At 48.0% G+C, this 16,204-nt stretch overlaps 1 protein-coding gene across 1 annotated transcript in view; it reads left to right on the plus strand.

Moving 5' to 3' along the window:
- Positions 1-16,204, plus strand: part of LOC107121919 (neuromodulin-like) — a 151,630-nt gene that overhangs the window by 858 nt on the left and 134,568 nt on the right. The window contains exon 2 of the mRNA XM_015424930.1: positions 15,613-15,654. Coding sequence (XP_015280416.1) covers positions 15,613-15,654 — 42 coding nt within the window. The remainder of the gene's footprint in view (positions 1-15,612; positions 15,655-16,204) is intronic.

The raw sequence follows: 16,204 nt of genomic DNA on the forward strand, positions 1-16,204 counted from the left end.
GGCTAATAGCCACTGATGGACCTCTGCTCCATATGCATATCTAATTCCCTTTTGAAGCCGTCCATGCTTGTAGCCGCCACCACTTCCTGTGGCAGTGAATTCCAAGTGTTAATCACTCTTTGGGTGAAGAAGTGCTTCCTTCAAGTATCTGAAGGGCTGTCATGTAGAAGATGGAGCAGATGTATTCTCTCTTGCTCCGGATTGCAAGACCAGAACTAATGGGTGGAAATTACAAAGGAGTCGATACCAGCTAAATATCAGGAGAAACTTCCTGACTGTAAGAGTGGTTGAGCAGTGGAAGAGACTGCCTCGGGAGGTGGTAGATGCTCCTTCGCTGGGCGTTTTCAAGCGGAGGCTGGACGACCGTCTTTCGGGTATGTTGTAGGGCTGTCTTTCAGCTCTGCTCCTGCAGAGTGCAAGGGGTTGGACTAGATGACCTGCAAGGTCCCTTCCAGCTCTAACATTCTATGATTCTATGAGCTCGGAGGCTGGCTGGTCTGTTGGTCAGTTTGTGCTTTGACGGTGTCGACGTCCGCCACGGTGGCGCTTGTGGAGTCGCAGCCGGAGCTGGTGGGTGCGGTTCCCTTTAAAAATCGGCCAAGTCTCTTCGTCACATTCCGCTCTTTATTTGCGCTACTTTAGAACGCTCTCTCTACCCTGTCTGGTCTCGAATGGCCTTCCTTACAATAAAGGAGTCTCATTAGCTCGCGAAAGCACAAAAGTCTCCGTGTGACCTTGTTTCCTCGAGCAGGTGGCTAATGTGTACTCTGCTGTGCACATAGCTGGTTGCCTGTTTTCAGTCAGGGGCTTATGGCCATGCCGAAGTTCGTCACGGAGCACCCCACCGCAGGCATGAATTAAGCCGTGTCACTCTGTTCATCCCTTGCCTTGAAAGCCCTTTGGCAGGGATCCCCCGTGCAGTGCCTATGGGCACACGGGCACCCAGTGATACCTTTTCTGGAGCCCACCAAGTGCTTTTAGGATGTCGGTGGGTTCGGTTTGGGCTTTTGCCCAGCAAGCCCTAAGAACATAAGAACACAAGAGAGGCCAATGTTGGATCAGGCCAATGGCCCACCCAGTCCAACACTCTGTGTCACACAGTGGCCAACAATACCAGGGGCCCTCAGGAGGTCCAGCAGTGGGGCCAGGACACTAGAAGCCCTCTCACTGTTGACCCCCCCCCAAGCACCAAGAACACAGAGCATCCCTTGCCCCAGACTGAGAGTCCCTATCTATACCATGTGGCTAATAGCCACTGATGGACCTCTGCTCCAGATGTTTCTCCAATTCCCTCTTAAAGCCGTCCATGCTTGTAGCCACCGCCACTTTATTTCTTTTCAATTTTATAAAGATTTCTCTCTCTCATGCTCTCTTTTCGCATGCTGTTTCGGATCCATTTCTCTTTTACATTTCCATTGAGAAATCCTCAGTGGAAAGAGGTGTGGGTGTCTCCCTCCCTCTCCCAAATTAGCAAAATTCCAGGGCATCCAATAAGAACATAAGAAGGCAATGTTGAATCTGGCCAATGGCCCATCCAGTCCAACACTCGGTTATACAATGGCCAAAAATACCAGGTGCCATTAGGAGGTCCAGCAGTGGGGCCAGCACAGTAGAAGCCCTCCCACTGTGGCCCCCCCTCCAAACACCAAGAAGACAGAGCATCCCTTGCCCCAAACCGAGAATTCCTACCTATCCCTTGTGGCTAATAGCCACTGATGGACCTCTGCTCCATATGTTTATCTAATTCCCTCTTTAAGTTGTCTATGCTTGTAGCTGCCACCACCTCCTGTGGCAGTGAATTCCAAGTGTTAATCACTCTTTGGGTGAAGAAGGACTCCCTTTTATCTGTTCTAACCAGACCTCTTAGCAATTTCATGGAGTGCCCATGAGTTCTTGTATTGCGAGAAAGGGAGAAAAGTACCTCTTTCTCGACCTGCTCTATCCCATGCATAATCTTATAAACCTCAATCATGTCACCCCTCGGCTGCCGTTTCTCCAAGCTAAAGAGCCCCATGCGGTTTAACCTTTCTTCACAGGGAAAGTGTTCCAACCCTTTTATCATTCTAGTGGGCCTTTTCTGCACTTTCCCCAATGCTATAATAGCCTTCTGATGGGCCGTTCGATATACAATTGGCTGTGTAGATTTTTAAAACCATTACTTTGGCAGCCGTTGCTGCCAATGCTCCCTCTATGGAGTCTTGTGAGCAAAAACTCTACTTTGGGAGCTACTAGCATTAAAGTTGGGAGCAGGCGATTTGGCTACTACATGAATTAGCTGGCTCTGGAGCCCTCCTTCCTGAGCGAAGGGAAAAAACGTGTGAGCCGGAGGCTAAAAAACTGTGAGCTAACTCAGCTTAGAGGGAATACTGCCCCAGAACCATTTTCCTGACTTAAGAACTATTTGTAAATCAGGACACTGTCTGTACTCTGGGGATGCCATCCTCCAGGTGGGACCTGGGGATCCCCCCTGGAATTCCAGCTCATCTCCAGACTAGAAAGATCAGTTCCCCTGGAGACCTTGGATGCTTTGGAGGGTGGACTTTGTGGCATGGCAGCCCACTAAGTCCAGCACAGAGAGACAGTTTGGTTAGACAGCCAGTTTGGTGTAGTGGTTAGGAGCATGGACTAATCTGGGACAACCGGGTTTGATTCCCCACTCCTCCACAAGTAGTAAGTAGTAAGATAATAGTCACTGTGGAATAATATCGTGCAGAAGTTCCGGCGCATCCCCTCAGAAAAGAAAGCCCTGAATACATATAGTCTGTTTAATTTGTTTCTCATCATTTTCTCTCACTCATCCTTTGGGTACCCAACTTTAAAGAGTTTTCGGTCCCAACAGGTTTCGCAGGTGCTCTGTTTTCCAAGTCAAAGCGCTGTGTACCTGAACTCCGCTCAATTTCTCTACTCCACCTTCATTAGAATGATCTTTCCATTGAGGAGGACGCCTTGTCCTTCCACATTCCCAAGCAGTTGCACACAAACCCACCCCCATGTTTGGACATTCATTTGTAATGCACATGTGGGGGGGAGGGGTGCGGACCAGGATTTTAAGCTAAGGTGGGAAGGAAAGAAGAGACCTCTGAGGGATTGATGGGTTTTAAATGAGCAGAAACTAGAGAACCGTGACTGGAGGGAGGAGGGGGGGAGATGAAAAAGAAACCGGAGAAAGACAAAACAACTATTAGTCAAGGAGATGAAAGATGAGATCCAGCAGTTCGGGGGAACATCTGCTCTTCTTCTCCGATGGGTGTGGGGATATGAAAACACGGGCGCTTTCTGGCTTGAGGCAGAGTCCCAGGCATGTGTTAGATCTCTTCTGTTCGGATGATGTATTCGATTAAGCATCAGCTGTCTCTAAAAGATCATCTCGAAGTGCTCTCTCAGACATGGCTCTGGCGTATCTCAGGTGGAAGTACCACCAAGCCAGCTTGGGTAGAAGAGTCAACATCACCGGACAACTGCGTACAATGGAATAAAGAGTATTCCGTTGAACTACTGAGTTTCATTAGACGGATAGTCACAGGGTATTTGTATGCAGGGCTTTTTGGTAGAAAAAGCCCAGCAGGAACTCATTAGCATAATAAGCCACACCCAACAGCAGAAACTCATTAGCATATTAAGCCGCACCCCTGACATCACAGCTCATTAGCATATTAGGCCACACCCCCATGTTACCACACTCACCTTTTGCTTCTTATTCTGTTTACTTTGTTTGTTGTCAAAACCCAGGGCTTTTTTTGTAGCAGGAACTCCTTTGCATGTTAGGCCACACACCCCTAATGTAGCCAATCCTAATGAGTTTCTGCAGTTAGGTGTGGCCTATTATGCTAATGAATTCCTGATGGGCGTGGCCAACTCAGGAGCCAGCCGGAACTCCGTTCCTGTGCGTTCCTGCCCCAAAATAGCCCTGCTTGTATGGAGATCAGACAAATACAGCTATCCACACTCCCTGTTTGATAAACCCCTGAGACACACATATTCACACACGATAATAGGGACATCGCCAGCTGGGCTGGCCATTGTGAACCACATGAATTGTTTGATACCATAATGAATCTGCCCTGACCTGGATAGTTCAGGCTGGCCCAGATACAGCAGGTAGAGAAAGAAGTCCTTTTCTCCCTTTCTCACAAGACAAGAACTCGTGGGCACTCCATGAAACTGCTGAGCGGTCGGGTTAGAACGGATAAAAGGAAGTCCTTCTTCACCCAAGGAGTGATTCATACATGGAATTCACTGCCACAGGAAGTGGTGGTGGCTACAAGCATGGACGGCTTCAAGAGGGGATTAGATAAGCATATGGAGCAGAGGTCCATCAGTGGCTATTAGCCACAAGGTATAGATAGGAACTCTCGGTCTGGGGCAAGTGATGCACTGTAGTCTTGGTGCTTGGGGGGGGCAACAGTGGGAGGGCTTCTAGTGTCCTGTCCCCAGTGCTGGACCTCCTGGTGGCACCTGGTATTTTTGGCCACTGTGTTCTTATGATCTCATCAGGTCTCGGAAGCTAAGCAGGGTCAGCCCTGACAGTACTCGGATGGGAGACCGCCATGGAAGTCCAGGGTCACCACGTCTCTTGCCTCGTAAACACCTCTGAACGTCTCTTGCCTTGTAAACACCATGGGGTCAATATATGTTGGCTGTGACTTGACAGCAAAAAATAAATAAATAGTGAACTTACGGAAAGAGTTTGCAGCACATCTGGATCTTGGAATGGCGGCTTCCATATGGAGACTGTTCCCTGCTGAGCACTTATTACCACCAGGAACATCTAGGCAGCCGTAGAGGCAATGGAGGGAATTCACTGCTGCAGGACGTGGTGGCGGCTACAAGCATAGACGGCCTCAAGAGGGGATCGGAGAAACATATGGTGCAGATGGAACACTCTGGCTGATTTCGCACAAGGAGCTGCGCCGCCGACACGCCTCCCTTTGCCCCCGTTTCCATTGGTCAGTTTCCCACTCGAAGCTGCGTGGCCGCATTTTGACCCGCGGCTTCGCCCGATTTCCCCCATGGTTTCGTGATCCTCTTTTTTTGAGGGTCATGAAACCGTGGGTCAAAATGTGGCCACACGGCTTCGAGTGGGAAATTGACCAATGGAAACGGTGCAAAGGGAGGTGTGATGGGGGGCGCAGCTCCTTGTGCGAAATCAGCCTTTGTCTGGGGCGGTGATTCTCTGTAATCTTGGCGCTTGAGGTGCCACAGTGGGAGGGCTTCTGGAGTTCTGGCCCTGCTGCGGACCTCCTGATGGCCTCTGGGTTTTGGGCACTGTGTGGCACAGAGTGTTGGACTGGATGGACCACTGGCCTGATCCAACATGGCTTATGTTCTTATGTCTGGGGCAGTGATTCGTGCTCTATACAGGCAGATGTGTGTGGCATTCTTAGTGCTTCTGTGGAGCTTTTTAGTTGGCTTTAAAAAATGGTAGTAGCTATAACGCTATGGTGTAATATCACTATAGAGATGTGCATACTGTTGGTTCTTTTTTTTCTTTTTTTCTTTTTTTTAAAGCCAACTAAAATTCTATTAAAGACGGGGAGAAATGGAACTGGATATAGGCAGGGAGGTACTGAAATCCATACCTTCCGGTCCACATAGATTCTAAACTTCCCAGAAATAACCGAAGCAGTTTGGGAAAAACAGGCAGTGAAGCCAGGGAAAGTATGGAAGGTGGATGACTGCATAATTTTTTTAAAAAAAAAAAAGCCAACAAAAAGTCCATTGGAGACAGGGAGAAACGGAACTGAATGTAGGCAGGGAGGTACAGAAATCCATACCTTCTGGTCCACATAGATTCTAAACTTCCCAGAAATAACCGAAGCAGTTTGGGAAAAACAGGCAGTGAAGCCAGGGAAAGTATGGAAGGTGGATGTCTGCGTAACAGTGCCATGCAGAAGCCTAAAAAAAAAAACCCATGACAATTTGGGGGGGCATGGAATTTCGTGGAAGTTGGTTCCATGTAGACGTTAGCCACATCTGGTGCCCACATCTGGTGCCCAGGTACCATTTAGCTTGTCTTATTTCTTCCATCGGTGGCCGCGGTGGCTCAGAGGTTAAGACGCTGAGCTACAGACCGGAAGGTCTGTAGTTCGGCCGTTCGAGACCCCAGTCCCGCGTGACGGCGTGAGCTCCCGTCTCTGGCCCCAGCTCCTGCCAACCTAGCAGTTCGAAAGCAAGAAATTGAAGTTAGATAAATAGGTACCGCTTCGGTGGGAAGGTAACAGCGTTCCACGCACCTCAGTATTTAGTCATGCTGGCCACATGACCATGGAGAAGTCTTCAGACAGCGCTGGCTCTTCGGCTTGGAAACAGAGTTGAGCACCGCCCCCTAGAGTCGGATTCGACTGGCTTTCGAGCAAGAGAAACCTTTACCTTTATTTCTTCCTTCAACATTTTTTTTTTAACTTTCTGCGTTCACCAGTATTACCTTGGCTAACCAACAGTAAAAAGTAGGAAGGAGAATATGCTCGTTTTCAATGCCTATGCTATTTTCATAATGTTTCACGTTAACTCATAATGAGCAGGAGATGAAAGAGGTTTCTTAACACAGCTCTGTCAATTATACCTGTTTGGGCAATAGACGCTTTGGCAGAGAGGCTTCTTTAGCTCTCTGGCACGTTTATACTATTTATTTGAACAGATGTTTGCAAAAATAATAAGAACGAGCGTTCAAAAGGCAGCGCATTATGCCAGGGAGGTATTTTCACAGACCGATAAACATATGGAAATCGGAAACAAAACCGTCACCTCTCCCCGTACTTAGTAAAGGTTTCCCTTGCTCGAAAGCCAGTCGAATCGGACTCGAGGGATGCGGTGCTCATCTCCGTTCCCAAGCCGAAGAGCCAGCGCTGTCCGAAGACGTTGCCGTGGCCATGTGGCTGGCATGACTATATGACGAGGCGCACGGAATGCTGTTACTCCCTGTGCTTAAGCACCACCCAGAAACGCACATGGCTAATTAGTATATGTATTAACATTGCAAATATGACGTACACCAGGAAACTGAGTAAAAAGAGGGTGTGGGGGAACAACTGAGAGACAAACAAAAAGGGGAAATAACCTCTTATTCACTTGAGAAGGTATCTATTTTTTGCATTTCACGAGCTTATTAGGCCGATCCCTCATATTATCCTCACACACAGTAAGAGGGTACTGATATTTTTACTGCAGTGTCAGAAGGCATTGTCTCTATCCACTTCTGTCTGACAGGAAATATTTTCTATAATAAGAGACTCCTCAGTCTTTCCAGAGCTCAGTTGACTAGAAGGGACTTTCCCATTCCTCCGTTAAGTGGCTATCTAAAGTTCAGTCACCGTTGTTATCAAGTTTCTTCTAAGCTAAAGTACTTTCACTCTGAATATTACGCCTTTTCCCCAATCCTCCGTTAAGTGGCTATCTAAAGTTTAAGGCGCTTTCACGCACCTTGAATAATGTGCTTTCAATCCACTTTGAATGCCCGCTAGAAACGGTTTGCAAGTGGATTTTGCCGTTTTACACAAAAAAATCCTTATGGGCACAGATGGAGCAATCACCAGGGAGTTCTGTTAAATTATTGGTTCGCCATCTTGTGTCTTGTTAAGTGAGTTTGGCGGCGGCCACACACGCGAGATAATGTGGGCGGGAAGCGAGGCTGCTTGCCCCGGGCCGAAATGACGCGCGTTTGCACGATCAGACTTCCACCCGCGCGGCCCGCAGTTCCGGATACTAGAAGATTTTACCTGGTGGCTTTTTCCCACACTCCTGCGGCGCCACGAGACGCCCTGACGACGACTCCAGGACACTGAACAGATGTGTCTGTCTGATCGTGCCCCTTTACTCCGGGGGGAATCGCACCGTTGCCACCGCTTTTGGTACCTATGATTGCAGGCCTTGATAGGTTTTTAATTGCAGTTATATGGAAATTGTTTTTAATTGCTTCATCTGCCTGTTGTAACCCACCCTGAGTCTGCTCGCAGGGAGGGCAGGTTAGAAATTTAATAAAATAAATAAGTAAAATAAAATAAAAATTCAGTTGTAAAGTACATTGGACGTGAACTGGAAGTGCACTATTCAGCGTGTGTGAAAGTGCCGCACCAGAGTTGTTACCAAGTTTCTTCTAAGGATAAAATATTTTTACTTGAAATATTAACGCTTTGAAATACTAACAGCTTTGACTGTTTTTAAATGTATATACTATATGATTATTTTTGTAGTTTGTGGTGTGATGTCTGTTTTTACTGGATGTTCATTGAGCAGACAGGTGGAGCACAAAATGGCCTAAGTAGGTTATTAACTATTTCTGAGGTAAACATATCTAAGTTAAAAAAGATCTCTTTGACCTCATGTGCCTTCTGTAGTTCGTTTGTTTTTTGGTGGCCCTTTTCACCCAGGCCATATATTTCCTCACTTGACATCTTTTGAAGAGGTTCCATTTAAGGCCTAGTTTCCACTGAGGTGGCAATTCCAGGTCTGGACTCATACTTCTTCAGAGTATTGTCTGTAATTCAACATGGCCGCTTCACAGAAAATCAGTCTTGTTAGTATCGTGAGCCCTTCACTGGCAATTGGCAGGACATCAGGGGGTGGAGATTTACAAAAGCGGTATCACTCATCATGGGTCCAGCTGGAGACCCAAAAGTGACATTCGTGTATCACACAACACTTTAGAAATTTCCTTGATCTGCACTACGGTCGGGGCCCCAAAACTTGCTGGTCATCCCGGGCCCCAAGGACATCAAATTAGCTGCGACTAGGGCCAGGGCTTTTTCGGTGGCGGCTCCTACCTGGTGGAACAAGCTCCCGGGGGAGCTCCGGGCCCTGTGGGACCTTATGCGGTTCCGCAGGGCCTGCAAGACGGAGCTCTTCCGCCAGGCCTTTGAGTAGGAGCCGCCGCCCCACTATACCATCACCGTCATGGTATCTTAAGGATGCACGGACGAGGCCCTGATGAAGATCTTGGAATATGTAAAGAAGATCTGATGGGAGTACCACCTGGAACTGTGTTGATTCCATCTTGGATTATGATACCAGTGACTGAGCACCGTTGTTGTTTTTAAGTGTTGGTTGTTTTTATGATGTTTTAGATGTTTTTTTATGGCACGGCTGATTACCTTGCCCTTGTGAGCCGCCCTGAGCCCATTGGGGAGAGCGGGATAAGAACATAAGAACATCAGAGAAGCCAGTGTTGGATCAGGCCAAAGGCCCATCCAGTCCAACACTCTGTGTCGACTGAGAGCCCCTATCTATACCTTGTGGCTAATAGCCACTGATGGACCTCTGCTCCATATGCTTATCTAATTCCCTCTTGAAGCCGTCCATGCTTGTAGCCGCCACCACTTCCTGTGGCAGTGAATTTGAATCGGATACAAATGTGAAAAATAAATAAATAAATAAATGGTACAGGCCACAGAGATTGGAGGGATTCCTAGAGTGTTGCTTGACACAGCTAGCAACCCGGAAGTGACATCACTATCTCAAGCAATGCTGATGCTTCCCCATTTCTCCCCACCACTGCCACATTGGCGGGGGACGGGAAGCACCAACTGGTATTTGCCAGTAGGAGGCCAATGACACTCCCACAATTCCTGTACTTGAAAATGAACAGTCAATAATTCTGTCAAATCAGCTGTGGCTGCTTTTTGAGGCCACACCTAAGAATATAAGAAGAGCCCCACTGGATCAGACCAGTGGTCCATCTAGTCCGACCTCTTGGCTCACACGGTGGCTAACCAGCTCTTTTGGAGGGCCAACAACAGGGCACAGAGGCTGGCACCTTCATTTGAACATCAGAAGAGCCCTGCTGGATCAGACCAGTGGTCCAGTTAGTCAGGCATCCTGTCTCACACAAAGGGGCCAACCAGTTCCTCTGGAGGGCCAACAACAGGGCAGAGAGGCTGAGACCTTCATGAGAACATAAGAAGAGCCCTGCTGGATCAGACCAGTGGTCCATCTAGTCCAGCATCCTGCCTCACACAGTGACCAACTAGTTCCTCTGGAGGGCCAACAACAGGGCAGAGAGGCCGAGGCCTTCATAAAAACATCAGAAGAGCCCTGCTGGATCAGACCAGTGGTCCAACTAGTCCACCATCCTGTCTCAACACAGTGGCCAACCAGTTTCTCTGGAGGGCCAACAATAAGGCACAGAGGCTGAGGCCTTCCCCTTATAAGAACATAAGAATATATCTGCTGGATCAGGCCAATGGTCCATCTAATCCAGCATCGTGTCTCACACAGTGGCCAACTAGCTCCTCTTGAGGTCCAGCAATAGGGCATAGAGGCCAAGGCCTTCCCCTAATGTTGCCTTCTAGAGCTGGCATTCAGGGATTTCCTGCCTCTGAATGTGTAGGTTCCCTGTAGTCACCATGGCTAGTAACTACAGTTAGACTTCTCCTTTATGAATCCCCTTTTAAAGCTATCTATGGCTGTGTCCATCGCCACATCCTCTGGTAGTGAATTCCGCATTTTAGTCACTCGCTGTGTAAAGAAGTATTTCCTTTTGTCCATCCTGAACCTACTGCCCGCCAGCGTCATTGAATGCCCTTGGGTCCTAGTCTTTTGCGAGAGGGTTTTCTTTTTGTCAACTCTCTCCACCCCATGCATCATTTTATTAACCTCTATCACACACACACCCCTAGCTGTCACTTTTCTAAAGTGAAAAGTCTCAGACTCTTCCTCATAGGGAAGGTGCTCCAACCAGCTAACCGTCTCGGTGGTCCTCTGTAACGTTTCCAGCTGTGTCGTATCCTGAACAGAACTCCACACGGTACTCCACACGATACGGCACACCAGCCAATAATCCCTCCCCAGTGTATGACTCCGTGCTGATTGAGTGACATTCCCACGTTGGAGTTCTTCAAGCTTCTCTCCAGGAGGGGAAGAGTGGTTATGTAGCATGAAATTGGCACAGACGGAGTTGGCAAGCTGGTCCCGCAGGCAGGAGTTCGGCAGCCAAATTTGCTTGTGTTCTTTGACTCAGGAAGAAAAGGAGAAGGAAAATCTTCAGTCTGATTGTCCGTTCGGGGTCATGTTGTTCTCTACTGTCAAGCCAGCCCTGGGCTGCGAATGATAACAGCAGCGAACCTTCACTTCTGCCTTAATTGGCACAGAGCTTGAACCGTTACATGGGGTCTAACCCGATCTCATTTACTCCTTCAAACAAGGCCTCTGCTTGGTTTACTTTCTTTGAGAATGAGTCATGCGTCTGAAACTTGGCTAATGAAGTGTGGGCACGACTTCCTCGCAGCGATTCAGAAGAGTGAGTGGTGATTATGTAAGCAGGTATTTGGAAGTGCGAGCGAGTCTCTTGTTGGCAAGCCCTGTCTGTAAGTGCCATCCATGCTGTCTCTATTGTGCTCGAGCGACAACATAGCTATCCGTAAAAAGACACTGATTCAGATGTTTTGGGGAAACAGAAAAAGAGAGAATCATATCTCATTTCAAAGATAAAGATGTGATCCTGTAAATATTGACTGGGACAACATGGATGTTTACGGTCATAATACGTCTGTTCCTGGCATATAATGGTTTTATTTGGATGGTTCTTCCAGAAATGCATCACAGGTTGACATTACATTAAACTGTTCTCAAACTGTTGATAGCTTTCCAACTATAACAGAGAACGTTTTGGGGGATTTTTGTGGGTTTTTTTGCCTAAAGGAGGAAGAAAGATCCAGCAATAACGGAAAGAATACAATATGGGCTTTGCAAATGTGACATAAGCTGTCATACGGCTCCTGTCGAATGTTCGCAGTGTCCATCCTTACCTATGTGTGTGTGCACGAATACACATTCACTAGACGTTCAGCCTGATCTCCATCATAATGTGAAATGCTGGCTTTGGTGTTAATATAAACCTAATCCCTGACCGAGCGCCGAAGAATAGATTCTTTTGAATTATGGTGTTGGAGCATAAGAACATAAGAACATAAGAGATTCCAATGTTGGATCAGGCCAAAGGCCCATCCAGTCCAACACTCTGTATCACACAGTGGCCAGAAATACCAGTGCCATCAGGAGGTCCACCAGTGGGGCCAGGAGAAGACTCTTGAGAGTCCCTTGGACAGCAAGGAGATCAAATCAGTCAATCCTAAAAGAAATCAACCCTGACTGTTCCCTGGAAGGGCAGATGCTGAAGCTGAAGCTCAAATACTTCGGCCACTAAATGAGAAGGGAGCACTCACTGGAGAAGACCCCGATGCTGGGAAAGACTGAAGGTCAAAGAAGAAGGGGACGGCAAAGGATGAAAGGGTCAGACAGTGTTATCGAGGCAACGGACATGAAATTGAGCAAACTCTGGAACACGACGGAAGACAGGGGGACCTGGCGTGATGTGGTCCATGGGGTCACAAAGAGTTGGACTCGACTGTGCGACTGAACAACAGCAACAACCTAAGTACACTTTACCGGGAGCAAGCACCACTGAATAGACCTAAGATTCTGAGATGGGGATGCCAGCCTTCAGCTAAGCAGGGTCAGCCCTGGTTAGTACTTGGATGGGAGACCAACAAAGCAGTCCAAGGTTGCTGGACTGATCTCCTTGCCTGCCTGGTCTCCTCTGTGCTGTGGATTGGGCCTGTGATGTCATAGAGAGCTCGTGTTGTCAGGGGAGTGTCACTAGCTTAGTTGCCCTGGTTTTTAAAGAAGCGCCGCGTAACTTGGGGGCCACCTTGACCTGGATGGCCCAGGCGATCCCGGTCTCATCCGATCTCAGAATTGTTGCCAACTGGATTTATATTCCCGTTTTAACTGTTTCAGCTCCTCTTCTTTATATGATCTGTTTTGATCTGGAGAAACGACGGCTGAGGGGTGACATGATCGAGGTTTACAAGATGATGTGTGGGAGAGAGCAGGTCGAGAAAGAAGGACTTTTCTCCCTTTCTCACAATACGAGACCTCGTGGGCACTCCATGAAATTGCTGAGCGGTTGGGTTGGAATGGATAAAAGGAAGTCCTTCTTCACCCAAAGAGTGATGAACACATGGGATTCACTGCCACAGGAGATGGCGGTGGCTACAAGCATGGACGCCTTCAAGAGGGAACTGGATAAACATCTGGAGCAGAGGTCCATCAGTGGCTATTAGCCACAAGGTATAGATAGGAACTCCCGGTCTGGGGCAAGGGATGCTCTGTATTCTTGGTGCTTTGGGGTGGGGGTCAACAGTGGGAGGGCTTCTAGTGTCCTGGCCCCACTGCTGGACCTCCTGATGGCCCCTGGTATTTTTGGCCACCGTGTGACAGAGAGTGTTGGACTGGATGGGCCATTGGCCTGATCCAACATTGGCTTCTCTTATGCTCTTATGTTCTTATGCCCATGTTGTTCTGTTTCCATGTGGTTCAGTTTGTAATGACAGTTTTGGTGTTCAAGGAGAGTTTTACGGACGCTGTGGACCACCAAAGAGACAGATCAGTGGGTTCTAGATCCAATCAAGCCTGAATTTCCTCTTGAAGCTGAAATGACTAAACTGAGGCTATAGTCCTTTGGTCACATCATGAGAAGATGAGAGTCACCAGAATAGACAATAATGCAAGGGAAAATGTGAGGGCAGCAGGAAAAGAGGAATAGCCAACATGAGATGGACGGACTCAATCAGAAAAGCCACGGCCCTCAGTTTGCAAGACCTGAGCAAGACGGTTAATGAGAGGAATTTTCTGAGGCCAGTTTGGTGTAGTGGTTAAGAGCGCGGACTCCAGTCTGGAAGCACCGGGTTTGATTCCCCACTCCTCCATATGCACCAGCTGGGTGACCTTGGGTCAGTCACAAGTTCTCTCAGAGCTGTTCTCTCAACAGCAATTCTCGAAAGAGCTCTCTCATCCCCACCTACCTCACAGGGTGCCGGTTGTGGGAAGAAAATTGTAAGCCATTCTGAGACTCCAAGTGAAGGGTGGGGTATAAATCCAATCTCCTCCTCCTCCTCCTGCTCCTCCTCCTCTTCTTCTTTTTCTTCTTCTTCTTCTTCTTGTTCTTCTTCTTGTCTCCATGACAGCACTTAACCTACACGCACACATATAAATGACAGCAACAGGATAGTTATCAGGACAGCATATTGGATTTGGTGAGGGGTTACAGCTCTCCAGCAGAATACATGCTTTGCTTGTACGAAACCCCAAAATTGAGTCCATGGGGTTGCCAACCTCCATGTGGGCCCTGGGGAGCTGGAATTATGTGACCTCCAGACTACAGAGATGGGCTTCCCTGAAGAAAATGGCTGCTTTGGAGGGTGGGCTCTGTGGCATTGTGTCCCCTCTGAAATTGGCAACCCTATCAGCATCTCCAATTGAAAGATCACAGGTGCTGGGAACAATTGTTATCTGAGTCTTGGGGAACCGCTGCCAGTGAGAGCAGATAACGCCAAGCTAGATGGTCCAGTGGGTGTGCTTCAGCACAGGGCAGCTCCACATTTAAATTAAAATACCTATTCCCGACTCCACCGTTGCCAAACCTGATTCTGCTTCGTCACCAGTCGAATTAATAGGTGCGCGAAGCGAACGCTGGCCGAATGAGGTCCTAAATTCCGTGTTGATCGATGTAATTGAAAGCAGTATGGCTTTTTTTTAAAGGTACTTATCGCTTTAATGTGCTTGGCAAGCCCCAAGATTGTAGGCCTGGCATTCTACCTGGTGACTCTCTGACACATGCCGCACAACGGCATTTAACAATCCTGAACTCGACATACAAAATGTGTTGTATTTGGCTTTTAACTCTGCAGTTGAAAAGGCTGATGATATTTCAGTAGCTACAGGCATTTTCCTATATTTATGTAAATTTTCATAGCTAGGTAGATTAGAGAGAGAGACAGAGAGACAGAGACAGAGACAGAGAGAGAGACAGAGAGACAGAGAGAGAGAGAGACAGAGAGAGAGACAGAGAGACAGAGAGAGACAGAGAGAGACAGAGAGATTCAGAGACAAAGACAGACAGAGACAGACAGAGACAGAGAGAGACAGAGACAGAGAGACAGAGAGAGAGACAGAGAGAGACAGACAGAGAGAGACAGAGAGAGAGACAGAGAGAGACCAATTTCACACACGAGCTGTGCCGCGGTCGCACCTCCCTTTGCCCCGCTTCTATTGGTCAATTTCCCACTCGAAGCCGCGCGGCCGCGTTTTGACCTGCGGCTTCACCCGATTTTCCCCGTGGTTTCATGATCCTGTTTTTTGAGGATCACAAAACCGCAGGGAAAATTGGGTGAAGCCACAGGTCAAAATGCAGCAGCGCGGCTTCGAGTGGGAAATTGACCAATAGACGCGGGGCAAAGGGAGGTACAACCGCGGCGCAGCTCTTGTGTAAAATCAGTCAGACAGAGAGAGAGAGATTGAGATTCAGGTGGGTCGCTGTGTTGGTCTGAAGCAACAGAACAAAGTTTGAGTCCAGTGTCACCTTTAAGACCAACCAAGTTTAATTCTGGGTATATGAATACCAATTATATCCAGAATTAACTTTTGTTGGTCTTAAAGGTGCCACTGGGCTCAAACTTTGTTCTGTCTGTCTGTCTGCAAAATAACTTCACTTTTTTCTTAGGCGTTGGACTTTAAAGCAGGAATTGTTATCATTATGTTATTTCCAAAAGTCTCAGCTCTTTTTTTTCTCTTTTCTTTTTATTGTGTGTGTGTTTGTGTTCTCCCCCCCCATATTGGCAGATGAAGACAATGAGCAAGAGAGTGAAGTGAATGAGACCGCAGGTGAGTAAATACCTCTCTCTTTCTATTCGGTCGACTTTTTGAGCTGAAAGCTGGTTTCAGTTACCCTGGAAGTGTTAAGGACATGCAGTGAAGCTGAAAGATTGAAAGTTAGTCAGGTGATGTGATAAGTCTCCCGTTTCCTCACCCTCCGTGCCAAATTACCAGCCCCTGAGGAACTGAGGAGTGGTAGACAAAATGGCCTCCACACAGCGACGCTCTAGGAATTTCCCCTAGTGTCTGTGGTAAGTCCAGGGTTGCTGAGCAGAGGCAGGCAATGGCAAACCACCTCTGAACATCTCTTGCCTTGAGAACCCCATGAGGGTGCGTCACCATAAGTGAGTCTGCATCTTTGTGTGTGTGTGCACCCGCGCATGTATGTGTGCGTGCGCCTGGAAGGCATGGCAACCTCTGGTGACTGATCCCAACTGGGGGCCTGGAGGATACTCAGAGAGGAGGAGGAGGAGGAGGAGAAGAAGAAGGAGATTGGATTTATACCCCGCCCTTCACTACCCGAAGGAGTCTCAGAGCAGTTTACAATCTCCTTTCCCTT

This window comes from Gekko japonicus, unplaced genomic scaffold (genome assembly GCF_001447785.1).
Source record: "Gekko japonicus isolate JY-2015 unplaced genomic scaffold, Gekko_japonicus_V1.1 scaffold1671, whole genome shotgun sequence".
NCBI classification, from domain to species: domain Eukaryota; kingdom Metazoa; phylum Chordata; class Lepidosauria; order Squamata; family Gekkonidae; genus Gekko; species Gekko japonicus.